The following is a 22,665-nucleotide window of genomic DNA, read 5'->3' on the forward strand; positions in this document are numbered from 1 at the left end:
AAAGGAACAGATGGGAGAAAGTAGAGAAATGGGTTCAGATGTCAGTTTAACTGATTCTACTGGGCTAAAACATCCAGAAAACATCAAGAAAAAAATAGGAGAAAATGTTAGAAAAATACAGTTTAGAAATGAAAAAAAAAAGTTGCACATCAAATATTTTAGGGCTAATGTAGATTCATTTAAACAGAAACACTACAGTTAGCTCAACACAAGCTTATAGGCAGAATTACCCACCGTTTATTTTTAATCTGTTTGTAAATTGTCAAATATAACAAAAAACATTAAAAACTACAATTTAACAAAAAACATATGTTTTACAAATAATACTAATACATTTTATTTATAAAGCACTTCAATTGCCCATACAGACACAAAGTGCTGTACAATGACAGAATAAAACATTTAAAGAATCAGATAAAAATAGATTAAATTGTACAAGAAAAAGTTCATGAAGTAATATCGATAAAACAAAATGTACCTCAAACATTACATGAATCAGATGGGTCAGAACTACAATAAAGAGTAAGACTATTTCCTTGATTAAAACAAAAGAGAAGGTGCTTGATAATTTACAAATGTCAAATTTTGCTGAACAAGAAAATTATTTTTAATTTAGAAAGTTTTACTGTCAGTTTTACCAAAACAACAACAACAACAAAAAACTCAAGTCAACAATTTCCCATTTACGGGAGAAACTATTGCATGCTTCAGTTCAGGTGCTCAGATCTTTCCATACATTTCTAGAATGTGACTAGAGTTCTGTTGAGTCCATCTATAGCTCCACCCACTTGCAAGTTCAGAGCTTTTCTGGCTCCAGTAACTCTTGAACCATTTGTGCAAATAATATACTCAGAATTATTTGTGTTTTAACAAATATGTGTCATTTTTCTAGGGCGGCGGACCGGTACCGGTCTGTGGGTTGCTTGGTACCGGGCCGCAGACAGAAAAACAGAAATACAAGAGCTAACTTAGATGATTTTATTTTATTATTTTGGAAAATTGCTGGATTCTGTTCACAGAATTAATTTTGGTCACGTGACTTAAAGTGGCTACTTGGATTGCTAAGCTAGGAGCCAAAAGCTAACACAAACCAAACAGTAAAACGTATTTCTCCGGGGAGAAAAGAGCCAGTGGTTAAACAAAAGACGAACGTTCAGCTTCATAGAACAATAAAACTGCTGTTTACAGACAAAAGCAGGAGTCTAACTCCACATACAGAATTATAGAGATGGTTGTCTGCTCTGTCTGATACGCAGCGACAGATTTGAGTGCTTCACATGCAGATAATAAAGTTGAAGAGACAATGGATTCACGTTTATATCAGAGTTTAAAAACACCAGTTTTACGATGATTGCGTGATTTTATTTTTCTTTATTTATCCATCACACCTTAAAAGTCGGCTGTAGCTGAAGCTAGCATCCGGTTGTTAGCCTCCACTTTGATGTTAAAGGGAAAATCTTCATCACAAAGATCAAACATTTTACAGAGAATGAAGATTCAATCAAATAAAGTGTGGAAACTTGTAAAAGAGACATTTGAGAATCGTCCTACAGCAAGGCTGAATTAGGTTCAGAAACTTTAGCTCTGAAAATGTTCCTTTGTGTTGAAAAATACCCAATGAAGATTTATGGAAAGTCAAAATATGATCAATCTGAGAGACAATCAGAGTCTGGACTCAGGATTAAAATAAAATTCTATGGGATAAAAGTCATGAGATGTTTTTTAGGGATTTTTTTTCAAATCGGAAATTATTTCTACGAATAAACAACTTTGTGTCATGGAATCTTCATCATCTCTGGGAAAAAAAAAAAATCTACTGATATTATTAGACGTTTTTAAACCAAATTTATTGTAGAAACATTTTATTTTGAAACAGATTTTCAGAAACCGGAAAGCTTAAAAATACCAACTTCAGCCCTGTTTGGACCGGCTCAGTAAAAATACGGTCCGATTTAAACCGGTCCGTGGCCTGAAAAGGGTTAGGAACCACTGATCTAGAACATAGTTTCTGCAGAGCGACAGGAGTTCATTAGAAATTCACCTCCTAGTAGCCCCGCCCCTCTTCCCCTCCCTGTTGCAGGGCGGAGCAGGGAGCTTGTGGCCCCACCCAGTTTATTTTCTTCATCACAAATAAGCTCTTTTAAACTGTATTAGTTGCTCCTGATTCACAACAATTTAAATAAATAAATAAATATTCAGAAATGTAATTAATTTTCTTAACAGTATTTGCTCTTGATCATCAGAAAAATGCCATAAGAAAATGTTAAAAACACCATTCCCATCAAATGGGCCTTTAAACTCTAGAAAAAGTTTTAACTCCACGGTTAAACTGGTTTCTGTAGCAAACTAAAAGCTCCCAAAGGCTCGTGCATTTTGCAATTATAATAATCCAATTTATTTCAGTTGACTGTTTTTTTCCACCATTGCAGCATTTAGCAGAAGCTTTTATCTAAAGGAACTCTCACAGGAGACTGCAGGACAAACAGATCCAGTGACCTACACCTTCCTCAAAGGTAAACCTGGGGAGCACATCAGACGACCCAAATGAAAACTTTTAGCCCACAGTTCAGCTCCAAACTAAACCCTCCAATTGTTCTAGCTAATAATCTTTTAAACCCATTATTTGTTTTTGTAAACACATTTGATGTTAATTTAATAAAAACCTCATCAAATTCTAGATGAGTTTATAATAGGAGAACACAGCACTGTAGCGCACGTCAGAAGCTGAGAGGAAATCAGCAGAAACCGTTTAGTTTGGACTCCACAAAAAAGTTTAATAAACTTCTATATCTAGAAAAAAACTAACCAAACCAGAAATGTGAGAATTCTTGTCGGCTTTAAGGCAAAAACTCCAACCTGTGCCTCCATGTTTGATTCATGCCAGCATCCTCACATATTTGTCTTGGCTATAAAAAGCTGCAGAAAGCCTCCGATTTATCTGCTGATGGGCTGCTGGTGATAAATAAAGACCTGCTGGGTGTGTTATCAGTTACCAGATGACTCATTCACTCCCTGAGCTCCACGATTCATTCTGCAGACACTCATTTACATAACCAGCTCAGAGCCCCCCCTCCACCAGTGATGTCAAATATTATTATTAGCGCTCTATAAGCAGCTCAGTCAGGATCTCCGGGCCACATAATGTACACGTTTCACGGAAATGCATTAAGAAGACAGAAATATTTATAAATATTTAAGAAAACACAACATGTTTGTGTGTCAGCCTCAGAAGAATGTTCTTCTGTTTAAATCCATTAAACGAACAAGCTGTCTGTGTGTAATTAGCAACATTCATTCATACTACAGCCCTAATCAATTAAAAACTCATCAATTATACTAATTACTTCAGAAACAAAATCTGTCTTTATGTTCTTTTTTTAACCATTAGCCTTTTTGCTTTCACTCAAGTAATTGTTTGAATTTATACTTTTTACTTCTATTTGAGTAACAGTACAAATACTTGAGTACAAACTTTGAATACTTTACCCATCTCTGATAGTAATAATAAAAAAAAACATCACTAGAGCTAAAGCTCAATTTTAAAGGGTTAATATAATGAATACATACTTTTATTGTGTAAAAATACTTATGCTTACTTCAGTAACAACCCCTTCTTCACAGGTTGAAGTTCAGACAGAAACTCAGTGACAAAAACGCACAAATACAAGGTTAGTGTGTGTCCTTCGATGATCAAGAGAAATAAAAACACACAATAAAACCTTCACTGTTCTGCTTTAAGACGACTCAGATCTGCGTAAAAACACAAAACACCTCACCACAATCTCTTATAAAATGGTTAAAAAAAATCCTGTGGCTACACAAAAAAAAAAAAAACCAGCAGCAACCCTTTTCTTCCTCATCAGAACGTCCCCGTTGTCCTTGGTAACCATTTTTTTGTATTTGTCTTCGAAAATGAAAAAAAAAAAAGCGGATGTTTTTGCTCACAATCAGATAAGTCGAGCTCACAGTTTACTACTTAGCAGGAGTTTCTGTCAAAAGTGACAGCAGTGAATCCTTAAGTAGGCAGCGCTGCTTTGGATCATCTTCTCTGACAAAAACAGCTGTTGCTGCTTCACATTTTCCTAAAGGTTCACACACTTTCCGTTTGGTTAGATATTAAGACCAGAAAAATGCTTTTGTTTTTACGATTGCAGCTGAACTCATGTGGATGTCTTTAAATACGATTAAGAGAATTCAATTGGAATAAAAAAATAACCCATTGAGCTACATGAACAAAAACATAAACCTAAAGAAATGCTGCGGTCATTTGCCATTATCCGAAAAATTCCTGTCCAGGCCTGTACACATGAACTTCAGAAAAAGAACAAATTTCTTACATTTTTAACATTACTATGAATAAAAAAGGGCAGGAATATTATTCCAGAATAAATCAAACTTTCAAAATTTTACACTCCATAAAAATACATTTTGTCAAAATTATTCAAGGTAGGAATAAGAGCATGATAACATTGGGCCGTTAATAACAATAAATTACCATTTACCATAACTTGTCTTTAGATTTTAACTGTATTATAATGTTCATTCCTCACAAAAAAAGGTATTTTGATGCATTCATGCATCTCTGAGCATTCCTCTAAAACCCTTTTGTCTGAGCACCAGCCCCTCCCAATCCAGAAAAACGAGTGGGTCCTCATATTGTGACATCACAAAATGGGGAACCGCCTCTTCCAGGAAGAGTCTGTGAAGCTAGCTCCGCCTCCAGGCTAACACACACACACACACACTTTCTCCGCAGAGCTAGCGGTGATCAGTAGAACGTTTTTCAAATTTCGGCTCTAAGATTACATCATGAAATGGGCAGTACCCACAAGGAGTGAAGGGCGGAGCCTCAGAGATCAAGGCGACTTACTTCTGGGTAGGAAAAGAATTCACAAAAGTATGTCATATTTGATCAAAAAATGTTGTATTACTTGTTACTGTGCCAAAGTTAATATAATGTCATAAACAGATATAGTTTACTCTAAAAGACTAAAAATAGCACAATATAGGCCCTTTAATGCCAAAATATTTTACTTAGACATCTTTTTTGTGGGAATTTCAGATTTTTTAACTCTGGTAAATATGTGACAGATAAAAATAATTTATTTAGAAACGTTTTGATCTTTAAACTGAAACATGTTATGATGAGACAGCGGAGTGCATGAAGCAGCAGACAGAAATATAAAGAACCCTAAACCAGAATTCACTCTGCAGCCCCAATCTCTGTGGCAACCGTGACCCTTCCCCTTCAATCTTACTTCTCATTTTCTATTATCAGAGCAACAGCCCGGCTGCATGGAGGCTGAAAATATTTGGATGTGTATGTTCTCCTCCCCACATATAAAGACTCTTTATGTTCACAGAAAAGCTCAGCCATCATCCACCGCTCTCCAACACTCACCTCTGGGTTTTCACGTTACCCGTCAGGTTTAAACAGAGCTTTCTGCCCGTTTTCTCCACTCAGAGTGAGCGATTGCGACAGCTGCATCCGTCTGCGGATGGCGTGAATAGTGTGTTGATCATAATTACAGGGAGTTTTGGAGAAATGACCGCTGCAGCAGGCAGATGGGAGTGTGTCCACACAGCTTCCATCAAACATGAGTTCCTTCATGACAGCTCTTATGAATAGCGTCATAAAAATGCCATGAGAGGAAGCGAAGATCCTTTTTTCTCTAGATAAATAATTAGTATTAAAAGGAAAACATGAGCTGGAAATAATAAATAACTTCATAGCTTTAGAGAGAAGTTCACAAAAAACGGCAGGTTGAACCAAAACGTACAACGTTATCCATTTGTTTTATTATATTCTGCTCAATTTTTTTAATGCTTCTTTTTAAGTAATATAAAAAAATATTTCACTTGTAGTTTGAAAGTCTCTATTGGGATTAATATGCTATAACTTCTGGTAGCATTTTGATTTATCGTTTGTTTTATTTCCTGCAACCTTCCTCTCATAGAAAATAAATAATTTTCAAGTTCTGTATCTCAAAAACCATCAAAAGTGACGTTATTGTTTTCAACCTTTTTTGAGCCAAGGTGCTCGTTTTCCTTTTCAGCAAAAAAACAACAAAAAACTCTATAGTCTGTATTCATGTACATTCCCTCTACGATCTCTCATGCATTTTTGTAATAATTCACCCCCCCCCCCCACAAAAAAAAATTACAGTTTCCTAAATATTAAAAAAATAGTTGCAATAGTTTTGAAAATTGAAATTAGTTGACAGTTTGCCCAGGTTGTTGTTTTTCCCTCTTGTTTACTAAAATGCATTTTCTTGTAATCTCAAAAAACCAAATAAAATGACATTCTTTCTAAACATTTATTCTTATTTTTTATGCCTATGCTAGAGCATTTGTATTTTTGAACAAATATATAATCAAAGCGTGCTTGTTAAATTTAAACCAAAAATGGACCACCGTGGTTCACTTTCTGCTTATCCCATTTGGGGTCGCCACAGCGTAACAGCACCCACTGTTTCGCATCAGTGATTTGGCAGAGTTTTTACGCCGGATGCCCTTCCTGTCACAACCCTGTACTTGAGGGGCACAGGGACCCAGTTGGGCAGCAGGTCAAGGGTCTTACCTAAGGACCCAATCTGGGTGGGGATCAGTGGACAACCCTGGAATCGAACCCAGGGCGTGTCAGCCCTTCACCCAGCCCACTGAGCCACCCAGCCGCTATTTTTCAAATCCTGACTTAAAACTCACCTGTTAAATCTACTTTGATTTACTGTTCTTTACTGGCTTATTTTATTTATTTTACTTAATTGTGCTCTGCTTTTATGCGTATTTATTCTGTTGCTTCAAATGAAATTGATTATCATTTGTTTTTGTCTAAATCAAAAATATTAACAAAAATGTTTAATTAATTTTTGCTGATTTAATCGTTTCAGTTTAAATGTCTCTGTTAGCCAATGTGTCTTATTTTGTCATTACTTCCATTTAAACTTAACTAACTTCAAAAGTGACTGAAGTCTGAGAGTGAACTTGTCCTTCGATCCAGACATTATTAGAAATCAGCTTTTCTTTTCTGAAGACGACTCGGACCAAAACTCTGGAATCTCTGACTGTAACTTCTTTCTTCCCCAATTCAAACTTTGAAGAACTAAACTGTTTTCCTACTTTCATTAAGAAGGTTTAATACAAACTGTTATAACAGATGTTTGTGTTTGTTGTGCTTCATGACAGTAAACAGCAGCGGAGTAAGAGACGCCGTCACATAACCCAATGCATCATGGGAGATGTAGTGAAAGCAGTGGTGCTGATGTTGGACAGACTCACGTCTCTGAGTTTCATTATTTTATTCGCTCTGATACTGGATCCCACAGTAATCTTCTAGGGGTGCACAGATGATCCGTACGGATCACCAGTCCCGGTTCTGCACAGACGTGTGCCACGGATCGCCGCGCGCATCATTTGTCCATTCACATTAAACGCGATTTGCGCATCAAATTCACGTCCTCCACATTTGTTTTAACAGCATCAACGTGGCTGCTCGGTACAAAAGTGTGTTCAGAAACCTGACGCTCCGGCTGCGTGTGGGCGGAGCTACCGCCAAAAGTTTTTGTCGCCCTCCTTATAAAAGACACAGAAAATGTAGAGAAATCTGGTGCATTTATTAAAAAATAGTGAAATTGTTCTGGTATAGTCTTGGGATAAATTGTGATACGTATCATATCACCAGACTCTTGCCAATACACATACCCTAGAAAAAAAAGTGTTGACGCACTGTCATAAGGCAGGAAGAAGTCTGGTGACTGTTGGGCCAACTGATCAATATAAGGAGATGTCAAAGGAACAGGAACTTTAAAATGACTCATCACTGCAACATATGGGCTGTCGCTCTCAAAAATCACTGAAACTATAACCTTTTATGGACCTGACCATCACAAAAACCCGCAGCACACATAAGGATGAATGTGACTACGACTTAAAACAGGTCAGGATAAACATCTGACATGAAGATGGTTCTGAAACTTGTCACAGCAGAGCAACAGGAACATAAGTGTAGAATAAAGCCAGTCTCAGAGTGAATTAGAACCTGGAGGGAAGTTTCTGAATGTTCAGCAACCTAAAGAAAGGTGCTGTGACTTTTAAAAACTTTTACTTCACTTTAGAAACACAAAATGATCTTTTTATCCACCAAAAAACCCTCCAGACCTGAGCTCATTCAAAAGCAGCATCGCTGTTGATGTGAACGAGCATCAGGGCGCACGACCTGCACACGTGTGAAGGCACCATGATGCTCAGTGATATTTCCAGGCATCGAAGCAGCGCATGCTTCCACTCGGACTTCATCATTTTATGGGAAGATGCTGACTGTTTCTGCAGGAACTCATTCTGCTCCCGTGAAAACTGCTTGACTGCACAAAAGAGTAAAAAGACAGAAGAAGAAAAAAATCTCTAAGACTGCAGTAACTATTGTTGAAAAAAAAAATAATAAAATAAAATAAAAATTATGGGGAAAAAATGAAACATGCTTAAGAGGGTTTATTCTATTGTTTCTGTCATATCAAAGCTTAAGTTTAAAAATATGTTAATTAAAATGACAATATTTAAAAAGTTCTAATATTTATTAATAAAATCTAAAGAATCAATTTTTCGTAAAAATGAAATACTAGCTTTTTTCTAAAGCTAAAAACACAACTTTTCTCTAGGTTAATAAAAGGTTCCACCTTTACTCAGTTAAACTCACAGAGTAATTTTTTTTTTAATGTGTTTTAATGAAAATGTGTAAATATATGTATAGGTAGTTGGATCATATCGGACTGTTATCGTGTCATCTTGAATCAAACTGATTCAGAAGTTTGTAGTCGTAGTAGAATCAGAAGAACTTTCTCTGTTTTTCTTCTATTTACCGTTTGCCTCACATTTCTTTTCTGCTTCATGTCAGTTTTTCACAGAGGTGCTTCTTCTCCATTGAGCGATCAGACTTTTCATGGAGGGGACATACGTCTTTGTTATCGTGTCGGACTGGCCTGCTAACATGCAGGTGGAGGAAGCATCAATCACCTGGAGCAGCAGATAACAGGCTGCATTGAGAGGGGGGGGCATTGATTCACGGTGGGGGAGCTGACCCAAAGTCACGTTAAAGACGGGGTTAACACGTCTGAGGTCCATGGGAGCTCCGAGTTCACGGCGACGTCCCGTTCCAGCGGTTGGGCTCCATTAATCACCCTAACGTCAGCAGAAAGGAGGTTTGTGTTGCTTTAGCACCTGGATATGGTGGTTTTAGAGGCAGAAAATCAACTGTTTAGGTCATTAAGAAAAGACAATTCCTTCAAAAATAAATAACTTTGATCATGTTGGCAGAAAGTGAGGAGGTTAGCAAAAGAAACAACACCGAGGCCTCCGTCCCTCATCTTCTGTTCCCACAGATTCCAAAGATCAAAGCCTCGTTTTCACAGTCTAATAACATTAATGTAAGAATAACGAATTCCATCATTTACTTATTAGGTGTTATTGTTATTTATGACAAATTAAAATATAACTCTATTGATCTTACAATGGGAAAAAAGATTACAATCTACTGAAGAAGTTTTAAAATGTTTACAAGTTTCAAACTGATTAGAAAAGAAACATTTATGAATGTCAACAGAAAATTACACATTGGTGAGATAATTTGAAGTCGAGAAAAATTTATTCTCAACTTAATCTTAACTGTTTATGCACTAAAACTACAGAAGGATACAGGTATTTAACTTTAACCCTCGTGCTCTCTTATGGGGTCTAGATGACCCAACCTTTACATTGATGTGCGACTGACTCCACCCACTGGAATTTGAAAATCCAGTCAGAGGGGTGGAGCTTGAGGGCTGAGGTGTTATCATTACTGGAGCTGCAGATCATGACGTCAGACTTCTGAAACTTACATGGTTTGACCAATTCAACTGTAATACCTCAATTCAACCTTTAGGGGGCAGCACACAGATGGTTTTTGACTATATTTTCAAGAATTAAACAAGTTTATTTTAATTTATCAAAAATTTGGAAATGACCAACAGACAACATTTTTTATTTACATGTAAATGGTCAGAGTTACGGCACGTCAAAGAGAGCATGTTCTTTGGGTGTTGCCAGAAACGTCTCCTGTGCAAAAAAGTTAAACAGCAGTTAAATCTCCTGAAAATCTCATGTTTCAAGACTTGTTCTCGCTGTGGTAGAAAACCTGTTTTGTATGACAGCTCCAGAAACTGTGGCTTTGTGCAGTCAGTAAGACATCTTTAGAAATGATGGAATTCTTTACAACAAACCAAAGGAAAAATTTTCAGGAGGTTGAAGTTACAGGAAATCCAATAAAGGTATTTTAAGTTTGTACCATCATGGCATTAAATCTGTCTGCACTAAAATATATTTTAGACTGGACTCAACTAAAAGTTCTCGACTCTCTGTGAGTTTTTCCTACAGAAAAATCAGCAGCTAGTTTATGTTTCTGCTCGTGTTTCCTTTTGTTTGTTTAAATGTGTCTTAAACAGATGGAAAAGTCGGTTTAAGATGAGCTTTTCTCATTTGTTTGAGTCTCACCACCCCTGGTATGATGAAAACTCACTCAAAAACCTAATCTGTGTCTGGTACCACGGGAAGTCTTTCCAATATCTCCGCAGACGCCCGCTGCAGCATTTCAAACCTGATTTTCCTGATTTGAGTTTTTAAACGTCTGACTGAAACATTAACATGATTAAAATGCTGCTTTGAGAGTCGTTAAGAGGCTTTTTTTATTTTTATTTTTCAGTTTTTCACAATTGGAGAAGTAGATGCTGCTCCCACACGGGGAAAAGCCTTAATGGCAGCTGGGGTTTCCCGCTCTCCAGCAGAACAAGACTTCTGTAAAAGAAAAACGCTTCTAAACAAAAGAAAAACACAAACCTCAGACATGATCTAATATTTTTGTATTCTTTCCATGAATCTTGGAATTCAAGCTTTGTACAACCTAACACCTTCTAACACCTACTTTCCCAATTTTTCCGACAAGAGGCTTCATTATCTCAATTTGTGTCTCGTCCAATCACTGTAGAGCATTTCAGACAGCTCGTTAAGGGGCGTTTTAAGGGATTGGACGATCTTCTTTAATGCTTCGGTGAAGACAGATGCAGAATAAAGAGGCCTGTCCTCTGAATCTGCTCTCTAAGCTCTCTGCAGTGTCAGTATTTGTCAGCAGTTTTAGCCTTTCATCACAGCCTTTGTGCCGTTCTTCCATCATCTTCTGTCACTATGGTGTAACCGAGCGGTAAAGGACTCGTGTTTCAGCTAATATTCATTTTTCTTATGTTATCCTTTTGACGGAGCACATCGTGTTGATTAACCGCTGTACTGTGTGATTAAAGTTTGCCAGATTTTGTGTACTCCCCTGTTGCTGCAGGGTTACAAGTGTATATATATCTTTTGTTGATAAACAAACTGCATCATGGGAGTTAGACGTGTAGCTCAAATGTTGATGTTTTCGGTGCTTCAGGGAGAAAATCATCAATGTTGACTCCAGCATTGATTGCAAAGATCTTTGGCCTGCAGGAATCGATCAACCGTTGAGGGAATAAACCAAAATCAAACTTGACTAATTAACAAGACTGTATTCACTCTGGGTTCACACACCAAAAGAAATCTACTTTCTCTTCTTTTTGTTGTTTGTTCAGCACCGACAGTCACAATGAAAAAAAGTCTGCAGGAACACCGATCGATTCGGGTACAGGATTTGGGAATCGCGCCAGGATTTTCTTGTTTTGTTCTCAATTTGTCCTTTTTCTTGGGTTTCTGTCCATGTTGGCTGTGACTCCGCCCATTCACCTGTGGATCCTGTTGAGGTGTCACAACTGACCTGTACTTTGGTGATTAGCCATATGTATTTAAAGCCTTAAGGTGTATTCAGACTGAAAAAATGATTTGTTCTGGACCGAGCCTCGAACCTTGCATTTGGTCGGTCTTCAAGTTAAGTGGACTATCATTTCCCAGACCAAAGCTTGTAAACAAAAACATGTGACTAAAGATCTCTTCAGTCATTGGCCAGAAGTTACTGGCGCAGGTCAAATTATTGGGGGAAACAAACTCTGGTTCACTGAAAGCAAACCAAATGTGTCCATCTGAATACACTCTAAGTCATATGCACCCATAGGGAGCGTCGACCCGTACGGGTTCTGTAGGTTTTTGAGTTGTCGAGGTCCGTGGAGGGTCATAGAGAGGAGGGCAGCATCTTCAGGGGAGTGTCTTACAGTTCCCCTGAGGCTCGTACGAACAACATGAAAAAACTGTATGACTCGCCAGCGTCTCACCTACTTCCTCTTACATGTAGTAAAAGTGTTCACTACGACCAGTCGCCAGCAGCAATCTTGGTATCCAAACGTTCAGCTTGTTCAGGACATTACTGCTTGTATTTCTGGTTTTCATAAACTTTATACTTTTTGAAATATGGAGCAAATTATGTCCCAATGAAAGTGAATGAAAAATTCTTCTAATTCTTTAAAACTTTGAAACCATTGTTTACAGTAGTTTTCAAATAATTTGGTATTGAGCTTTTCTGTAAGAGTTATGCTATCTCATTTGGTTAGTTTGGCATCTCCTGGGGTTTTATGCTAATTTGGAATGTGTCTAATATTTTAGTAACATGCTAAAGTTATTGTCTAGTTTGTGATTCACTGAGGCTTGTAAGGCGACTTTTGAGTTTACCTAAAATTTTAGCAACAGGCTAATGTTTTTGACTAGTTTGGCATTTACTGAGGACTTTTAGGCTATGTTGGAGTTTAGCTAATATTTCAGCAATGTGCTAGCTTTTTAGGCTAATGAGGCATCTGCTAAGGTTTGTTGGGCTAATTTGGAGTTCAGTTATTTAAGCAACACACAACATGTTTTAGCAAAATTGGCATGTATTGAGGGTTTTTTAAGCAAACTTACAACCAATTTTTAAGAAATTTAGACCAACTTCAGCCGTCTTTCATAGTTCTTTAATAACATTTCAAGGCTTTTAGAGCTTTTCCATTTTCAGCAAATCCCTTCAGCAATTAAAGTAAATTGCTTCAACACCTTCAGCAACCAGATTCAGCAAAAAGCATTCACACTTGTATTATCTTTGGTAATGCAACTTTTCTTGTTGGTTTTGGTTTCCAGCATTTTTCCCATGATGAGCAGAGAGTTTTTTGTTACTAAATTATTGGTACTCTGTTACATCTGTGATTATAGTTCTTTCCTGCCTCTGGTTCTGTGAAAGCAGTACCAGTTCAGTTCAAAGTGTGATCCTCCCTTCGTCCTCAGGAGCAGAATGGTTAAATATGTTCCACATTTAGTTTGTAAACACTCACTTTGGACATACTTTTCACTCAGACTTAGAACCGAAGGATCTGCGGAACTGTCTTTGTCAATAATGTGAACTGTCAAACTTTCTTTTACATGAGTGTGTTACTCTTTTTTGTGTGAAGTTAATCAGCAGTTGCAGTCAGGTAATGAAACACACAGGAGGAAAGTTGGAGAAGCCGCTGTTGAGCAGCCTGGTGGAGTTTGTTTTTATCTTCCATCCGTCAGAACGGAGGCTGACCTTTGAGTCAGCTGTGGTTAATCAGCGCGTTGCTTTGACTGCTCCTGTCATCGTTATCAGCTTTTCATTAACTCGTCCGGCTACACAACTGGGGAAGAGTTCAGGAAAGTGGGAATCGCTCAGAGGAGTTTCTGCTGCGATAACTAGAAGAAGGTGTGGAGAGGAACCGGGCTGGGGGGTTGGTTTTTGGGTGAGCAGGGTCTGGATTTGGGGTAGATAAAACAACAGGTTGGTGTTCATCAGTTCACCTCAGCAGCTTACCTTCTTGTATCTGGGAACTGGAAGCTGTTTATCCAACAATTATAAAGCACAGATGATGAGAGCATGCAAGAGAGTGAGGGTGGAAGAAAAAGAAAAAGGTCTTGAATTAAAACAGAAACATTAACATGCAAACATGACAAGTCAGGAACACAGTGCATGAAATAAAAACCATCATAGAAATTCCTGCGTAAACAACTTCATTTACATAAGTCGTGTAGCAGAAATGCTTCCTCTGCAAGCGGAGGACAAAATTGATTACAGCCATTTTCAATCTGAATTGCTTTGTTGACACAGAAAAGCTCGGCACAAACGAATTTTTGATTTGTTGACATTAATTAAGTTTTGAATGAAGTGGGCCACAGTGAGCAGCAGAGACACAGAGGAGGAAAATGTTTCTGTCCACAAATCCCAAAACAAGTCAGGCTTTTTGCAGATTATTTGACTCCTTTATTATTGCCCCTTTCATTTTAACATTTCACTTAAACATTACTTATTTGGAATCAAGATGTTTGCATTTAAAAAGAAATGAAGCATCAGACCAAAACCAGAAACTATCAAAGCCTTCTGTAAGTGTTTCTTTGCAGGACAGGGGCGTGACATTTCAGGGACAAAAAATGTGCAACATAAGATTCAAACAAGATGAGCTAAAGGAAAATGTTGATAAAAGTTTCCTTGGAAGTCCACATGTGCCAGACTAATTTTGGGACTCAGTGTCGCTGGTTTGCAATTTTTCCTTAAAGTTCCCCTCTGTTCAACTTTGGATCTTTTTTCAAAGACTTTTTAAAGAGTTTGACTATGATTATGCATATTTTAGTAAAAATAAACAAACAAAAAAAACAAAAAACAAAAAAGAGCGTTGTTTTTTACGACACAGTTTCTGTAGGGCGGCAGGACTTAATTGGAAATTCACCTGTGAGTTGTCAGCGGGACTGTTGGTACTGAGTGAGGTTCCTCTTATTTCCCTTCATCCTTTGTTTACACGCTCAACCACTAGCTTACAGCCCCTCACACCATCATCCTAACGTTAGCGGTTCAAGTAAAATGGTGAGCAATATCAGAGCAATCCAGCAGTTCAGTTTGGATCCAGATTCCAGCTCAGACGAGGAAAACAAAGACGTTCGTGGATCTATTTGTCTGCAATTTCATGCATCAGAATAGGGCAGAGCAGGGAGCAAGCTTATGTTATACATCACAAATACAATTTTTTCAAACTGTATTTTTTCATCTGCTCCTGATTCACAACAATTTAAAAAAAATAAATCGTCAAAAATGCCATGTTAAGCTTGATTTTCTGAAAATGCGGCTGCATTCATCAGAAAAAAATGCCACTACAACATATTAAAAACACTAAAAACATTTGTGTGTTAAAGGAATCCCATCTGTAAAACATCAGCAACAATAGCAGCTGTGAAACAATGACTCCATGGGATCAGAACACAAACCTTTTTTTTAAATCCATTTGATCTACAGTAATCCTTTGTTTATTGCTGGACTTATATATATATATATATATTTTTAACAAAAATGCTAGATATTTTAGGACTGTAAAACTCCTCACTACACACTTTACATATTCATCTGAGACAGACATGAACATTTTTCCACTTCTCTCTGTTGTTTAAACTCTCAAAGTTCAAACCTTCAGAAATAAAGACTCCATGTGGATCTGGAGCCGCAGGTTGCAGATCTCTGCCTTAATCGTTTTTTTTTTTTTTTAATACCAACGAAGTTCACCAGGGGGCGCTTCTCACAAGTATGACAGTGAAGTGAAGGGATGCTTGGTACCAGTGCCTCCTTATCAAGTTTTACCAGACTGATAAGCTTTTAGCCTCAACAGTATTGTTAAAGGTACTGATGTAGTGACGCCGTAACAGCGTGGACACGCCGCGCGGCGTTTTCCTGCATCTGTATTTTGTCGAAGTAGATGCAGACAGAAATAAAGGATGTTAAATTAATATGTTTTAAATTGTTCTAAAACATGATTTTTGGGGAAAACAAAAAGATATATTTGTTTAAAAATAATGATATATATTAGATTACGAAAGTAATATATTGATTAGTGCAATATTTGCCATATCGCAATACTATTGGTGAAGTGAATCGTATCGTGATTTACCCTGAGATTCCCAGCCCAAATTAAAAACACCATTAAAATCATAATTTTTGGGTTTCAAAATGATCTTGTAATTTACAGTAAACAAATGATATGAAATATTTACTCTTTTGCTAAAAAACAAAAAAAAATCTCAAAAATAACAGAAAGTGTTTTATAGGAAGTTCTGTTCATTTGATGTTTGATTTTCTAAATAAAGTTTGAACAAAACTTGTCAATAAAGTTGGTTTTATTAGCAGAGCTGATGTTCTTTCAGTGGAGAGCTTTATGGCAGCTGAGGCTTCACACATTGCAGGTTCATTCGGAGGGGACTTTATTTATTTATTTCATCTGTATGTATTTTCCTGCTTTAGTCGTTCTGTTAGGATGTGAATGTCCATCGTGTCGGGGTTTGTTGTGATCGTCTGTTTGAACTCGGAGCTCCTCTAAAGCTTCTTGGAGTCTTTGACAGACACTCTCACTTCAAACCTTCACTGTGATCTCCTCAAAAAGCTGATGCTGCATAAACCAGGCAGGCGGTCAAAGAACGGCCCAGTTGACCCACCAGCTCTGTAACTTCATTGTTCATCCAGCAGACTGACAAAACACGACTTTGATGAGCTTCTGAAACTCAGATCTGTGAGACTTTTCCTCATTCCGGAGCCAAACGTGTTGGAGGGAAAGCGTTTCTCTGACTCTGCAGTCACTGCAATGTCGGGTTTACAAACGAGGACAAATTGTTTTATGTAAAAGCAGTGACACGAAAGCAGACACAGTGGAGGATAATGAAAACAAAGGCGCAGAAACATCTCAGAGGAACCGTTCCAGAGAGCGTGCACGGCTGTGTGGGCGCAGCGGGCATGGAAAGGCAGTCTGCAGACAGCAGACAATGAAACGCCGTGTTGGAGGGTTAATGTAGGTTGAAGAGTAGGTGGTGTAGAGTAAACAGGTCCACGTTTCACAGCTGAACTGTGAGATAATGTCTGATTCACTGATAGGAATTAAACTGCTATTTTATGGGTGAGAGGGCAGCAGCAGAAAACAACATGATGCTGAGATGAAGAGGAAGGAGATGAAAAATCCATCAAAGGATCCGGAGAGATTCACTCTAAATTAACAGCTGTCGAACAAACGTTTTCATTTATTTATAATGTAATCGTGATGATGAGCCACGCCAGCATTTTTCATTTAATTCATTTAATGGAATCAAATCACGATCACCTTAAAGTGAACGTAAAACTAAAAAATAAAGTTAAATAAATAATAAAAACTTTTAAAGAAAAACTACAAACCAAAAACTGTTGCCAAATGAAAAGAAAAAATATATATATCACAGCTGCTTTTTTAAATATTCAACTTTTATTTATTTATTTATTTATTTTTCGGCTTCAGTCTTTAATGTACAGTTTGGATTCCGAATTTTCGCTTTTGGAGCCATTTGTGAATTTCTTTTACACATTGTGTTACTTTTTTAAAAAATCTTTTAATATTTTTCACTTTATTTCTCAACTTTTCTTATAGCAATATTTTGTTTGTTTACAGCGATGACGGTAACAAAAAAAGTGAAAAAACAATTGCTTTTCTTATAGAAATATGAAGACTTGTGTTACTCTACAAATATTTTACTGCAATTTAATGTCATGTAATAATAAACATTGAATCTACCCACAGCAGGAGGATGGACAAAAGGGACAAAAAATGTGATTGTTTTTGGCAAATATTTGCATAATGGAGGAAGATCTTTACAGTAATGAAAAAGATTCTGCAGTGGATGTTTTTTTTTATTGGTGGGAGGGGTTTAAAGTGTTGACCGCTGCTGACATTTTCAGAAAAAAAAAAGCCTCCAGCAAAATTCAGCAAACATTCAGACGAACTGAGCTCATGGTTTCCTTCCATACTAAGACAAGTTCTCAAAAGATCTTGAAGAAATCTGACAACCAAACTGTTGGACAGATGGACGCCATGCCGACAGACCGACTCATAACAAACAAAAACCAGCTTCAAACCCAGCAGACGAGATAACGCTTGTACAGTTTTGGAACAAAGCTTTTGGAATTGTAGATTCAGACACCACGAAAAAAAATGCCAGATATGGTAGAGCACTTACCAGTGAGCTGTGAGGTAAATCAAATAAACTAATGTCTGAAAAATAACAGCAAATCTTAAAAAGTTAAAAGACAAATGTTGGACTCTGTTGGCTTGAACGCTGTAAATTTCCGCTGTATTCCAAATAGCTTTTTGTCTTTATTCTTTATCTGACCATGTACACTTTTGGTGATATGGGCACTGCTGCAAATTCAACTCCCCCCTGGGATAAATATTCTGATTTTCACCGTAGGTTTGGTCAGTTACAGGTAAAAATGTGGCAGCTGCAGTTTGGATGATAATAAATACGGCGTTAGACAAACCAATCAAAGCACAGAAACGACTTCATAATGAAGGATATGAAAGAGTAAAAGTGTTTCCTCTGCTCGGACAGGCTGTTACCGAAGTCCAGGAGGAGAGCAGTATAGAAAATAACAACCATAAATCAAGATGGCCTGATGCCCGCTCTGCTGTCCAGCACCACTGCCAAGCCCGGCTCCCCCGGAGCCCACGACTCCTCCACAACAGTTATTCAGGCAGCTGACGAGTTATGGCTGCTGACCGCGGCTCTGGAGACCATCACTTAATCACACAAACAGGAAGGAAGAACCCTCCGTAAATTAAATTAAAACTGAATTAGTGCGTAAAGATCGGGCTCACATTCTCTAAAATCCCTCCTTGAATTACATGCACACAGATGATGGAAACCCGTGTTTTATATCTAAGGGTCCTGCATGAGCCCCCTCCGATCCGGATGGTGGAGTCTGGGTTAAAAACATTGGGTGGATGTAAGGATGAAGGTGGATGAAAGCTGCAGTAATTCAGCAGATATTTGATCTGAAATCTCATAAAACACCAACTCTAATCGCGCTTTCCCACACAAGGTGAAATACATACCAGGCCATTGTGTTGGGTAAATATTTTTCTCATAAACAACAGTGGGATGTGTAAAGTCCCTTTTCACAGCATCTTTTGACAGCATGTGTAGGTTGATGCAGGAGAGGATTCCTGTAAAACCATTCGCTGTAGCAGGGATTTCACCAGAGAAAATGTCAGTTTATGTTCTCATGTTTACTACACTGACAGATCGGTGCTGTTGGAGCTTAAGCTGGTTACTTTAGTGGAGACAGGAAAAGTGGAGCTGCTGTAACGAGTTAGCTCACCTTGGCTTTGTTGATGGTGCAGTGCAGAGCGTTGTTCTCCTGGTCATACTGCAGGCTGAACTCCAAAGTTCCCAACGTGGCTGAAGAGACAAGAACAGACAACGACAGATTAGAGCCTGAAACACAAATCTAAATAGTTATGACACAAATACAACAAATGAAAAAGGAGAAATCCAAGCAACAATTTGCTGAAAAGCTCAGACGAGAATTATGACGGCGAGGATCTTACAAAAACTTCTTTATGATTTTTACCGTAAAGTTAACAGTTTATAGAGTATTTGAAGAAGATGAACAATCAAGAAAGGAACAAATAGGTCAAGCGGTGGAACGGGGTAGATCACGTGTCAAAGTAAAGGCCCGTTCGATCCGGCCCTCCAGATCATTTTATTTTATTGCGAACCCATCATCACTTTTGACCGGACCAATACGTTTTTAGCCCAAATGGCTTTAAACATGGTTGCGTGGGTACAGCGCAAACACGGAGTGCACTTTGCTACTTTTCCACATGCAGTGGGGAGAGGGGGAGCTTCTCACGCGCTCACTCCGCCTGCTCCGCATACAGATGAAAACGTGCGTGAGAAGGCAGATGGGCCGCGAGCTAAAAGGTCTGAGCTGCGTCTGTATTTTTATTAAGTAGACGCAGACACCGCGCGCTGTTTTTAATGTAACATCACATGGTTTGTGAGGGCGGGAACGGCAGTAACCTGTCCGAATACCACAATAAAACCGTCCAAGTGAGACGTCTAGATATGTTATTGATCCAACAGGTGAGTATGCTAGTGGTACACACGTGGAGAACGTGACTAAAGTGTTTATCAAAGTAAAGTTCAGGAAATTTTAATTAAAGAAGGTGGAGTGAATATGGATACCAGTACGGTAAAAACAATGATATTATAATATTAACAGGCTGAAAGTTCATATCGTGCCTCAATAATAATCAACTATCTGACATAAATTAATTAAAATGCAGCATTATGACTTTTTATTTCCACATTTATTACTCTTTGAAGTGAGAAGGTTATTTGATATAGTCTGCATTTTAGTTCTTAACTGAAGCTTTGTTTATATTAGTTACCTTAAAATGTATGTAATTATTGTAAAGACACGTATTTATTGATCATTTTATTTTAATGTTGGATAGAGCGTTAAATGAACATATTGTGTTTTAAATTAAGTTCTTAAAGAAGATTTTGAAAAATTAAAAAGATACATTTGTTTTAAAAACAGTTCTATATCATAGATTACCAAGATAAATAGATTATTGCAATGTTTGTCATATCGAGATGCTATCGGTATCGTGATTAATGTATCGTGAGTCGCATCGTATCGTGAGTTACCCTGAGATTCCCAGCCCTACTGAATACTAGAGTTTTGAACGTGAAAGCCCAAAACGCACATAGACTTTAGACATAGACATGCTAACATAAACATAGACTTTGTTCTATGACATACTTCCAACCCTATAGGGGAACATTTTTAAGTACTTCTATGTTTAAAGAGTTGATGGACAAAAGGTGTAGAAAAAAAACAAACCTATGGCTATACTGTTAGTTGATCTCAGGACAGCCATAAAAACAGTTTGAATAAAATTCAGTTTCCCTTTGTTGCCTTTTTCTCTTTTAGTTTAATTTATGCTTAAATACATGAACAGCTCACAAATTTGTTGTTCTTGATATTTAACAACACTTAGAGTCATGAACATCTCCTCCTGCTTTACCTGATCTAAGAAATTTCATTGTACAGCACAATGTGAGGAGTTTTTCATTCGAACTCACAGCGTTCTGCTATTCATTTATCCACTTTAGATTTTTGAAAGTAAAGAAGACACAAAGACAAAAACTTGGCAAGTCCATCACAGAAAGCCTTTTCCATTACGTTTAATTACCTTCTCAATAATTGGAGATTCAGCTGACAAGTTTCAGGATTGTCTGTTTAACCACAGAGATGCATAAATCCTCATCAGCATTACTTCCCATCAATAGCTGGTTAGCGTCCAAATCAATAATTTCCACCAGTTTAGATCCAAGTTTCTGCTTCCGATTGAAAAACTTCACCAAAAAGAAGAAAACCAATACACACACATGCACACACCCACAAACAAACAAACACTTGTTTATTTCTGATATGCTTCTGGGATTAATAGTTGATGGCGGTTTTACAGTTTGTGCAACTCGTTTTAGCTTTAATTTGTTGCTGGTGTCTCCTGTTGGGAAAACGTTAATGAGTTGGCGGGAAGGAAACCTGGTTGAAATTATGTAAAACACCAGGGGACACTTGGCTGAGCTTTTGTGCACAAACACTAAACAGTGTAAACTCTTTTTTTTTTAGCTGCACACCAACTGCTGCAGATGAGATTCAGAACAGAATCTTTTCTTAAACGATCAGAGTGGAAGATCCAGTAGACTTTGATTTAGATTGTTTAAGCTGTTGAACATTTTTCTGTAGATGAAGCACTTTGCATGTTGTATGTCTATCCACATTTCTGTCTTTTAACTAATGTCTCACAAAACAAATTGTCTGTTCTTCTAGAGCCAGTTCTGAACTACTTAAGAACAATCTTGAGAGGATAAAAATCCAGTAAAATCTTAGTTAATGGTTGCCTTTGTCTTTTATTCTGGCAGTCAATTGAAGCAGAGAGCATTTTCTTTGTGTTAAAATAAAAACCATTCAGCTCATTCTTTGTGATTTTGTCTGCATTAGTCCGTTATTATGAATGTGTGTGGTCTGCAGAAAAACAACTGTTATTTTGCATTAATTAGTGATAAATATTTGCAAAAAGAACCAAGAAAAACCAAACGAGAAGGATCATAGAATCATAAATAAGAAAAGTAAAGTAAAACATATAAGGAATGATTATATAAATTCCCTCCTTTAACTCCTTTTCAAGCAATTAATTTAACTTGTGAAAAATGAAACGTTTAATCGATTCAATATGTAATGCGTCATGAATCAGCCCCCTGTCTCCTCCTCTGGCCATCAGCGGGTTCCATCACCTGAGTGCAAGAACTTCCTGGGTCTCCACACTACACTTCCCATCAGCCCCTGCTGTCTCTCCTAGAAGCTCCACAGTCGTTTTCCATCTACAATCACTCCCAGCATTCACCTGGACCCACTCTGGTTGTTCTCTGATGCCCTCATGCTAAAGTTTGACCTCTCCCTGCCTGACCCTGATTTAGCTTCGTGGACTTTTAGCTTTTCACTCCTGTTGTCCTGCCTGTGCCAATAAAACCTGCTGCACACATGGATCCAGCCGTCTGCCTGTTTGTGACACATGTACTGGATGTTTAAATCCAAATGTATACATTTATGGTTAAGATTCGCTATAACGCCAACATTTAAAGGGGTACTTGACTTCTACATTTTTATTTTTCCAATCAAATCATAAACAATTATCCAAAATTTGATATTTATTTCTTTTGTTTTTTTTTTGATTGTTTTGATTGCTAAAAAATAGATATATTTGCATCTATTTATACAATAATGACACAATGCATCCATTAAATATAATGGTCATCAAAGAGGTTAATTAGTAGCTTAGAAAGAAGATG

General features: G+C 37.5%; 1 protein-coding gene across 1 annotated transcript in view; it reads right to left on the reverse strand.

The window, feature by feature from the left end:
- Positions 1 to 22,665, reverse strand: part of doc2b (double C2-like domains, beta) — a 141,480-nt gene that overhangs the window by 44,581 nt on the left and 74,234 nt on the right. The window contains exon 4 of the mRNA XM_024264167.2: positions 19,118 to 19,197. Coding sequence (XP_024119935.1) covers positions 19,118 to 19,197 — 80 coding nt within the window. The remainder of the gene's footprint in view (positions 1 to 19,117; positions 19,198 to 22,665) is intronic.

Source organism: Oryzias melastigma, linkage group LG14 (genome assembly GCF_002922805.2).
Source record: "Oryzias melastigma strain HK-1 linkage group LG14, ASM292280v2, whole genome shotgun sequence".
NCBI classification, from domain to species: domain Eukaryota; kingdom Metazoa; phylum Chordata; class Actinopteri; order Beloniformes; family Adrianichthyidae; genus Oryzias; species Oryzias melastigma.